The sequence below is a fragment of the Lactuca serriola genome, chromosome 8, assembly GCF_051521515.1.
Source record: "Lactuca serriola cultivar US96UC23 chromosome 8, Lser_US96UC23_V15, whole genome shotgun sequence".
NCBI lineage: Eukaryota > Viridiplantae > Streptophyta > Magnoliopsida > Asterales > Asteraceae > Lactuca > Lactuca serriola.
Window position 1 is genome coordinate 325,219,086 of NC_136415.1, and position 10,466 is coordinate 325,229,551.

The following is a 10,466-nucleotide window of genomic DNA, read 5'->3' on the forward strand; positions in this document are numbered from 1 at the left end:
TTTTTATTTTTTCTTTTATTTATTTATTTATTTTTTGTTTTGTAACATTAAGATACATGCATAATATGATGTATAAACATATATGTTTATGAAAACATCACTAAAAACATATATGAATTATTATCGATTTATATGATAATGTTTCAAGCAAAAACATATGTAGACCACACTCACCACATCACCACAACATGAGACCTATATAGGTACAATCAAATGCGAGAAATCATATGAAATTATGAATGAATGCAGATGTTATGTAAGAAAAATAAAAAAACAGTTATAGTCGACTAGAGTTATAATGCTTGTGTTAGCAATTTATTTGATGGTCTAAAGTAAGAGCTTACGAAAATGTATCTCAAATAAAATGTCAGTATGATGAGTAGGTTACAATTAAAATGTTATTCATCACAACCTAGGAGATATTGGTCATATCCACGTTAATTTTGTGTTTGATGTTGAACCAATACACCCAAACTTATATGCTACTTGTTCATTAAATAAATAGACCCATTTTTATCTAGGCACCTTTAAAAGCTTGGAGGTCTTCATGATTCAGTTCCAAACTTCATGTGTTATTTGTTTATTGAATTGGTAAAGGAAAATCTTCAAAAAAAATCAAATATTTTATCATAATTTACGAAAAAGTCTCAAACCAAAATTTATTTACGAAAAAGTCCTAATTACCGGTAAAAATGACGGTTTAACCCATTTTCTGGTTTACCAGTTTTATTGTTTACCCGGTTTTATTGAAGCGTCATTATTTTGTCATAATTTATGATAAGTCCCAAATTATGATAAAATAATGAGACTTTAATTAAATTATGATAAAATAATGAGATTTTTATGAAATCGATAAGTATTTGAAACCGATAATCCGGAAAAAAATGGTCAAATTGTCATTTTTACCGGTAATTAGGATTTTTTTGTAAACAAATTTTAGTTTAGGAATTTTTCGTAAATTATAGTGAAAAATATTATGACTTTTCCGGAGATTTTCATTGATAAGCGAAAGTGAAAATCTTCTTTTTTAAATATTTGAAATGGCATCGAGTCTTGGTGGGATGAAGATACAAAACATCACTGACTTTCATTTGACATGTCAATTAAATGTTTTTAAGAAAAAAATCAAATTAAATAAAAAACTTTATCGAACTTTTTTTTTAAACAAAATTTTAGTAATTCAAAAGTTATTTCAAGTAGCTTTTTAGAATTTTTTTTTTTAAGTTTTAACATTTGGTTTTTATTTAAATTTAAAACTTTAAGAGCTAAAATTTATTTTTGACAGATACAAATAAAAGCCACAATTTATATCTTCCAATTACCAACTAACAATTTAAGGTAGTTTTGCCAAAGAGTGTCTCATATCAATTCATTTGCACTCGACTTGAGTTTCAAATTTTAATGTAAATAACTATTAAAATAAAATAAAATATAAAAAATAAGATTTACGTTTTGACGACACGACCACACAAACTAATGTAAACAAATTATATGTAGATGTTACATGGACACAATTAAAAATGCTATGATGTTACAATTGATCAAGTTGCAAACATTGAAACAAAAAAAAATGCTTTGATAGTACAATTTAAAAAAAAAATAATGATATTTGTTATATATATAAGTTGGGCCTTACTGTAGAATAACAAATAAAAAATAGTCAGTCGAATCTATGAAAGCCCAGCCCAACTTATAAACCCTAATAGATTTTGATGAAGATATAGGGTTACAATTTCGCCACCAACCCTAGTTCTTATTATCTACAGGTGAGAGGGGGGAAGGGGATAGCCAGAGAGGAGGAGATGGTGTCGTTGAAGCTACAGAAGAGGCTTGCTGCCAGCGTCCTAAAGTGCGGAAGGGGCAAGGTTTGGCTCGATCCAAATGAAGGCAATGAGATCTCCATGGCCAACTCTCGTATGTTACCTTCACATTTCCTTACTTCTCCTTCATCTCGTTTTCATCCACTGTGTTTTAAATCCATTATCTGATTATCTAATCGTCGAATGTTTTCTTCTCTCCTTTTTTGATTTGTAACTTTGTTTATGTTATTGTGAAAGAACTTTGTTACTTGTTTGTTGTTTCAATCGTTTATAAATCCGTTACTTGAGTACGATTGACACAGCTGATTGTCTTCTATGTCTGTGATTTCAGACAGTTTTGTGCGTTTGATTTTTCAACCGATTGTTTTCTATTTCGCAGTTAAACGATTTTCAATAGTTTCATTAGATATTTTGAACGAATGATTAGTTTTTGATAGCTTTTCATTGTATCCCCGATTCTTTGGAGCTGGTTTTTTTGATGAACATAGTTTACAAACACGATGTGCATTAAAATCAAAAAACCAAAAACAAGTATCTATGATTTTCCAACTGCTGAAATGAATCTTATTGAATGGATTCAGGTCAGAACATCAGGAAGTTGGTCAAGGATGGATTCATCATCAGGAAGCCAACCAAGATCCACTCACGATCACGTGCACGTCGCATGAAGGAAGCGAAGAGGAAAGGGCGTCATTCAGGATACGGTATTTCTTTTGATTTTGTTCTTAATTACATTCAGAGTGAAATATATTGTCTTAATAATAACATGTATGTTATGTAATGAATGGTGTTTAGGTAAACGTAAGGGAACAAGGGAGGCAAGGTTGCCAACAAAGATTCTATGGATGAGGAGAATGAGGGTGTTGAGGAGGTTGCTGAGAAAGTACCGAGAGTCAAAGAAGATTGACAAGCACATGTACCATGATATGTACATGAAGGTGAAGGGTAATGTCTTTAAGAACAAGCGTGTGTTGATGGAAAGCATTCACAAATCAAAGGCTGAAAAGGCAAGAGAGAAGACACTCTCTGATCAGTTTGAAGCCAAACGTGCAAAGAACAAGGCCAGCAGAGAAAGAAAGATGGCTCGCAGGGAGGAGCGTTTGGCTCAGGGCCCACAGGAGAGAGTTCCAGCACCAGTTCCAGTTCCAGCTGCTGCAGCTCAACCTGCACAGTGAGTGTTGATAAGAATATTTTTTAATTTTTTAGTTTCTTGTGGATGATATTTTTACTGATTTGATCTTTTTTTGTGTTTTGAACTTGTGTAGGGCATCAAAGAAGTCGAAGAAATGAGATTGTTAAAGGATGAAGAAAGTTGATGCTTTTAGTAGTCTTGAAGTTTTGTTCTTTGACCTGTTGGCTTCTTTTATTTTATTTTGTTTGGTAACAGTTTTTTTAAGGAGATTAAAACTTATTGTTACTTGGAAGTATTTTTATTTTAAAGTTGCTTGTGTTACTTGTATTATTTACTAATATTTGCTGCACCTTTTTTTTGTTACTGTTGTAGAATGGCTGTTCTTTGTGATGCAATATTTTTGTCCCTTGTTAAGAATAAGATAGGGGGAGGTTTCTAAGTCGAGTTTCTGTTTATTTTGAATTTCAAGATACAACGAACATCGCTTAATGTTTGACTTTTTGTACCAGTTTTGATAAACTATTGAAAATCACGATAATATTAGAATTTAAATAAATATCTCTTGTTTATTCAGCACCTTTCAAAATACTGACTAGATTAAATATCTCTTGGTCTTTCAACACCTTTCAAAGTGTAGTATTTGAAAGTAAGTTGCTATTTATTTCTTAAAAGAACTTACTTTGAAGTTTTCAAAAAAAAAAAAAGAACTTACTTTGAAAGAGCAACTTCTTTCATTTTAATAGAAGCGAAATGGATAAGATGGATATTTAATTGATGAAAGAGAATGGTTTGATTTAATTTCTTTTTAATAGGTTTGATACCAATTATTGATTTTAAAATGCTTTGTTTTCTTCAAAAAAAAATTGTTTATAATAAAATGGATATCATTTAATTGATGAAAGAGAATGGTTTGATTTAATTTATGTTTTAATGGGGAAGATCGGAGATAACAGTGCATGATTGGGGAATAAAGAAGGAAAGTCATTTAATTGATGGAAGAGTATGGTTTGATTTAATTTATGAAGCATTCATGTTTAATGTGATTAATTTCTGAAATGGAAATGTAATATGTGTATTAAAGGGTAAGCATAAATTGATTGTACATGATGTAGTAGGTATGGTACCTCTTAAATTTCAAAAAATGTCTAAAATGCTTTATATAATAGTAAAGATAATCATTAGGAATACCTAACAAGTAAACCTGACATGGAAACGAAAGTCTAAGAAAAATACAACATCATGTGTTACTAAGAAGAGAAGACTCTAACATGTAAGAGACGATTGAACATGACAGATACTTGAACTCGAGCGAATATACAAAGATGATTACATATCTATATCTTAGGGTTTAGAGAAATTAAATATCCTTCTACTTTTTATTCTTACAAATCCTCCTATCCAATTAAATAGTGACATGTGTAACATTTAATGCTCATTTAATGAAATGTAATGATATTTTAGTACAATAATGTGACACATGTCATCATTTAAATGGTTATGAGGATTTGTAGGAATAAAATGTAGGAGGATATTTAATTTCTCGTTTAAAAAAAGTGCTTATTAGCTTATGACTTTTAAGAAAAAAAGATTTTAAAAAGTGTTTGGATAAGAAAAGTTGCTTTTTAGGAGTAAAATGGCTAAAAAACTAAAAAAAACTAGATTTTTCAGCTTTTTAAAAGCTTTATTTTTTTTATCCAAAAAACTATTTTAAAAAGAGTTTTTTAAATATACAAACACTTTTTTAGCTTATTAGCTTTTTAAAATGCCAAAAAACTAATAAGATATTTTCAAAAGCTATCTCAAACACTCACTTATCTTATGCCTACCGGCTTTTGTGTAATTTGCAAACCCAAGTGAGTAATTTGATTTCTCTTTTTTTGTGTAATTTGGTATTTTTGTGATGGACCCTTGTTTAAGTTGATTCTCTTTGCATCGGTTAATTCAGTAAAGATACTTGGGTTAGGTTAGTACATGATTATTTACTTGACTGGACATTTCATTATATATCTTGTTGATCCAGCATCTACTCAAGATACCATTCTGTATTACACTTCTTAGGTTGGATTATGACCAAAAAAAAAAAAACAAGAGACTCCACTCCTAATGCCTTCCTTGTATAATTCAACTCACAACTACAAGATGGATGGTAATTTAGATGTTGTATTACCATTAAGTTTTTAGCTATCAATATCATGCATGCATAGTGCATACTGCATACCTCTTTGTTACAAATATGATTAAAATACAAAATAGCTTTTTTTTTTTTTTTTTTTTTTTTGTTAGCTAGAAACTGTTATGGTCGTGTGCAGGGAAAGAAGCAGTCCCTCCTCCTCTGTAGGATTCATCTCCTCTATGTTTAATGAGTTCACCACTTCCTTGATGGGGTCTTGTTCTTGCTTTAGGTCGGACAATCGAAAGGTCATTTTGGTAATTGCACTCGCCCACTTTCACTAGAAATGCCACCGTTGTACCCTTCCCTAACCCTCCACTCTCTATCCATATATGACCTCCCATCATATCCACAAACCTGACAATCACCTCCCACTCACTCAGTCACAAGGGCATTTTCGGAAATTTATAAAAAACACACACACACAATTTGTTACCTTTTGCAGATTGCAAGTCCAAGACCCGCACCACCACCACTTCGGTTGGACGCGCTTCGAGGCTCTGAAAATTTTGTAAAAATGTGTGGAATGTCTTGTTGTTTTATGCCACTCCCAGAATCCTTCACCTGCATTCATAAATATATATACATATAAAAGAGTAAATTACACGAATGGTCCCTATGGTTTGGGGTAATTTGCACGTTTGGTCCCTAACTTATCTTTTTAACTTGGAAGGTCCCTACTGTTTGTTTTTGTTGCGTGTTTGGTCCCCATTTCCACCTTACATCATATCTACCTCACTTTATTTAAAAAAAATTAAAAATCAAGGGCAAAATAGTATTTTTATGTAAGACAGGGACCAAACGCACAACAAAAACAAACTGTAGGGTCCTTCCGAGTTAAAAAAAGACAAAATTGCAAAAATGGTCCCTGTGGTATGCAAAATTTTGGGGTTTTAGTCCAAACAGTGACTTTTTTGGTTTCGTAGTCCTTTTGGAGTGGTTTGTATGTGAAAATGGTCCCTCCAAAAATTGAAATGACTATAATACCCTTGGGGTATTTATTTTTCATTTTTCTTTCACTGTTCTTAAATTTTAATATTTATTTATTTATTTTAACAATTAAAAAAAATAATAAAGGACCCACCTCTCTCTCTCTCTCTCTCTCTCTCTCTCTCTTAACCTTTTCCCCTAAATGTTGCAGTTCTAACAACCTGATGAACCTCACATGGACATTCAACGAAACCTTTCCAGTGGGCACAAAATCGACCTACAAGACCATAAAAGTGAAGCTACGCAATGCACCAATTAGCCAGAAAGATCAATCATGGAGGAAAACAGTTTACAATTTCAATTAGAAGCTCAAATTTCACAAACATACACACTAGTTTCTTGCTTCATCGACAGGGTTTCTCCACCAAGATTGCATCCAATCTCGCCCCAATTCATCCCACCCTCATCAGCAAAAGAACAAAGAAATATCATCTCTAAAAGTTTTTTATTTGAATCCACGATTACAATAACAATAGGGGATCTGATGGCGTTTTTACATTGTAGGATATGGGTTTATTTCACCGTTGTAGAGGAGGCTGAGGGAGGGTCGACGTACTTTGCGTTGGGGTAGCGGGAGCAGATGGAAGCTTTCAGTTTTAATGGAGAGGAGGCTTCTGTTTGGTGGAGCTTTCGTATGTTGTGGTGGCGATTTGGTCCTTCCCTCATAATGGCAGCGCCGACGGTGGGCAAACATCTATTCTTTTGGTGAGTTCCATGTGATGACGTAGAACTCCTCCACTCTAGCTTTTCTTAGCAACCCACCGGTGCTTCCGACGAAGATTGGAGATGAGGTGTTGGGGTCGAGTTCGGGTGGGATGAATCCTATCAGAGCTTCTTTAGTGGGGACCTCCCATGTCGCTGCAACCTTGATGGTGGTGAAACAGGTGGTGGGTTTGGATGGTTTGACGGTGTTGAAGGAGATGGGTTGCGATTGTTTCCATGGGGAGGTTTGATTGGGGATTATGAGTGCAAAGAGGGAAGCTTGGGTAGCCATACCATTAGTGTTGATAGATGATTGGAATCAAGAAGAAGAAGAAATGGGGACATATTTTTCGTACAGTAGAATACACATTCAAAGAGAGAGAGAGAGAGAGAGAGAGGTGGACCCCTCTTTTCTTAAATTAACTATTAGATTTAAAAAAATCCAAAGAAAAATGAAAAATAAATACCCCAAGGGTATTACAGTCATTTCACTATTCAGAGGGACTAAAAACGCAACGAAACTAGCTCAAAAGGACCACCAATCCAAAAAAGTCGTAGTTTGGACTAAAACCCCAAAAAAATGCATACCACAAGGACCATTTTTGCAGTTTTGTCTTAAAAAAATAAGTTAGGGACCAAGCATGCAAATTACCCCAAACCATAGGGACCATATAAAATGAACACATCATTTTTATTTTTTATTTTTTGATATAATAACTAGAAAAAAGGTTAAATGAAAATAATGAGTGAGAGTGACCTGTACAAGAAGGTAGAAGAGACCCTGGGTGAAAGTAGGACAAAATTCAGGAGTTTGCCATTCTTGTAAATACTCTGGATTCAAAACAGAGGCTTGAATCGAGACATGACCTCCTTTTGTAAACTTAACTGCATTCCCAACAACATTTAAGATGATCTGCATAAGTCTTTTCTCATCACCAACACCAAAATTCGGTAAATCAACATCACAATTCAATGTCATGGATGTGTTTTTCACAGATGCAATAGGATTTATCAACCTCACCACCTCTCTCAACAAACCATGAAGATTAAACACTTCACTTTCAAGCTCTAGGCTACCATCTTCCAGCCTAGAAAGGTCAAGAACGTCATTTACCAGTGTTGCTAGAAGATTGCTACTCTTGAGGATAGTCTCTATCATTGCCCTTTGATCAGGTGTAAGCTCGGTTTCTAATAAAAGTGAAGATAATGCTATGATTGCATGCATGGGTGTTCTCATCTCATGATTCATCACAGCAAGGAAATCATTACGTGCATGGATTGCCATCTCAGCTTCTTGTCGAGCCACTTTCAAAGCAAAGTTTTGATCCATGAGCTGACCGCGGGCCCGCATGGATTCTTCTAGAATGGAGGCATGAGAAAGAGCCACAGCAACTTGATCAGCAACCACGGTTACAAGTTCAAGTTCATGGTCACGCCATTTTCTTACACCATTTAAAGGAAGAATCAAAACCATGACAGCATAGCTTTTTGCAGAGTGATCAGGCCAGTTGTCGATTTCAAAATTAGAGAGGTGTAAGAGAGGGACACGAACAGCAACCACTTCAGGTGGGATGTAACTTCCAACAGGGGTTCTGATTCGAGCTAATGGACAGTTATGAGGGATTCTTATGGCTTCAGCGCTATTGAACACTTCTGTGATTATCGGGAGATTAATTGGAACTGTGGAAGCCAATGGTATTAGATTGTGTAAAGAGTGAGAAAGCTGAAGGATCATTCCTTTTCTTGATGGCATCCAGAGAACACATTCTTCAAGATCCAAAGTTCTACCAAGCTCAATCAGAGTAGTTTTCAATATGGTGTGCCTATCGAGTGTGCTTCTGATTTCATGTGTTAGCATTCTAACGTGTCTTCCGGTTTCTTCTTGTTTAATGATTAATCCCATTTCGCGATCCAGATCTTCAGCTCTTTGCTTTAAGAACAATTCTCTTGTTTTTACACTCAATAGATCGGGGATAATGTGAACAAGCATCAAAGCAGTGACACATGACACAAAAGCTGTAGAGAGCTTTGCTATAGTCATTACAATAGCAACAGTTTTGGAGTGTGACGAAAATGTCCAGAGATTTATGAAATGAGTCGCTCCACATAGAACAATAAAAGCACCGAACTGCATAAGGACCCATCTATACGGGAAGAATGCTGATTTCTGAACGAAATATATGAGTTCTAATGGAATGGAGAAGTAGGCGAAGGCTATGAAGAAATCAGATATGTATTGATACTTGACCAAAAGCTCGTCAGCAGGCCATTGCGTCTCGAAGCAGTCACAGGAATCCATCATCATTAATCCTGGTTTTGACAGCTTCACAAAAGCTGAAATATAAAACACACAATCAATCGCAATTAACAAAGTTTCCTTCCATCAAGATATCGATAAATCAGGGATCGCTATGGATAGAGAAGAATTCGAGTTTGCACACGAGATCCACACACATAGTTGCACCATTTCCCAAGTAAGTTCAATTCCATAGTGGAATGGTTGATTTAACCATATAAACTTCAGATTAGTTATCTCCGATTTGGTTATTATGAAACTGGAAGTTGATAAAATCGAATCTAACTTTAAAAAAGAAAAAAAAAATTCTGAAAATCTTAACATTTAGATCGATCTCAGAGAAAAACGGCGTCGATTACTTTCTAAAGATCAAATACCGGATCAAAGAATAAGAAATATTACCTTGAGAGGAAAAACAGCAGAGATTCCCGTGGGCTAAAAGAGTACATTTACTTGAGAAAGATGTTGATCCATTCTGTGTTACAGAGGTTTCTAGATAGAAAAATTGGGGGAGGAAATACGGTTCATCACTTCCTATATACGGAAAGTCCCCCACACGAATCCATAAATACTCTTCTCCCTCCTTCCATGGAAATTCTAAATAATGCTTTCAAACTCTCATAGACTTATAGTCTTATCGCTTCCTTCAAAAAAGAAATAAACGAAGACTTATATTATAATATTCAGACTTCAACGGCTTATTTTTTACATGTTTGATAAGCTTTTAACATATATGTATATATATATATCTATCTATCGAAAAACAAATTCATAATAAGTTTCTATTTATGTCTCGTATAAATAATCTATACGACTTTACCAAATAAATCAACAAATATCACCTTGTGGCTTTGGCTTGTGATTTAATTTATTTTTTTTGTTCTTTTTGGTCTTTTTTTTATGTTGTATGAGTCGGTTATGGATGACCCCATGTGATACATTATCTTTACATGAATCATTTTGATTTATAGGTTTACCAACTTAAAATATTAATAATTCAATCTAATTTAAGAAAAGGTAAGGGAAAGTGTCTGATTGATTTAGACCGGTAATAAAATATGCAGTTGGACCGAAAAAAGATGCATGCACCTATGCACCTGCACTTTACCTTTTTAAATAATATTGCAGTCAAAAAAGAAAGATAGATGCATTGAATTTGTATTTGTATGTTCAGAGGCTCGGAACGACCGTGCAATTATAGTTTCGGTTTCTAGATGTGCCAAAATCAAATTATTTTTTAAAATTCTTAAAAACATATTCGTATTCATAAAATTACGAGTAAATTATGCAATGGTTTTTATGGTTTGAGGTAGTTAACTCCAACGGTTTTTATGATTTGTTTTTGTTGCATATTTA

The 10,466-nt window shown here is 33.9% G+C and overlaps 2 protein-coding genes across 2 annotated transcripts; one reads left to right on the forward strand and one right to left on the reverse strand.

Annotated features, from left to right (window-relative positions):
* The first annotated feature begins 1,739 nt into the window (after positions 1–1,739).
* On the forward strand, positions 1,740–3,282 carry LOC145066436 (large ribosomal subunit protein eL19y). The gene is made up of 4 exons (XM_079013684.1): positions 1,740–1,914; positions 2,402–2,524; positions 2,616–2,991; positions 3,086–3,282. The coding sequence occupies exons 1-4, from the start codon at positions 1,803–1,805 to the stop codon at positions 3,108–3,110; spliced, it is 636 nt and encodes a 211-aa protein (XP_078869810.1). The 5' UTR covers positions 1,740–1,802; the 3' UTR covers positions 3,111–3,282.
* A 1,763-nt stretch (positions 3,283–5,045) lies between these two features.
* LOC145070781 (ethylene response sensor 1-like) lies at positions 5,046–9,854 on the reverse strand. Its single transcript, XM_079017741.1, has 4 exons — positions 9,513–9,854; positions 7,572–9,148; positions 5,559–5,686; positions 5,046–5,479 (listed from the first exon to the last, which is right to left on the reverse strand). The coding sequence occupies exons 2-4, from the start codon at positions 9,117–9,119 to the stop codon at positions 5,236–5,238; spliced, it is 1,920 nt and encodes a 639-aa protein (XP_078873867.1). The 5' UTR covers positions 9,120–9,148; positions 9,513–9,854; the 3' UTR covers positions 5,046–5,235.
* Between the last annotated feature and the right edge of the window lie 612 nt (positions 9,855–10,466).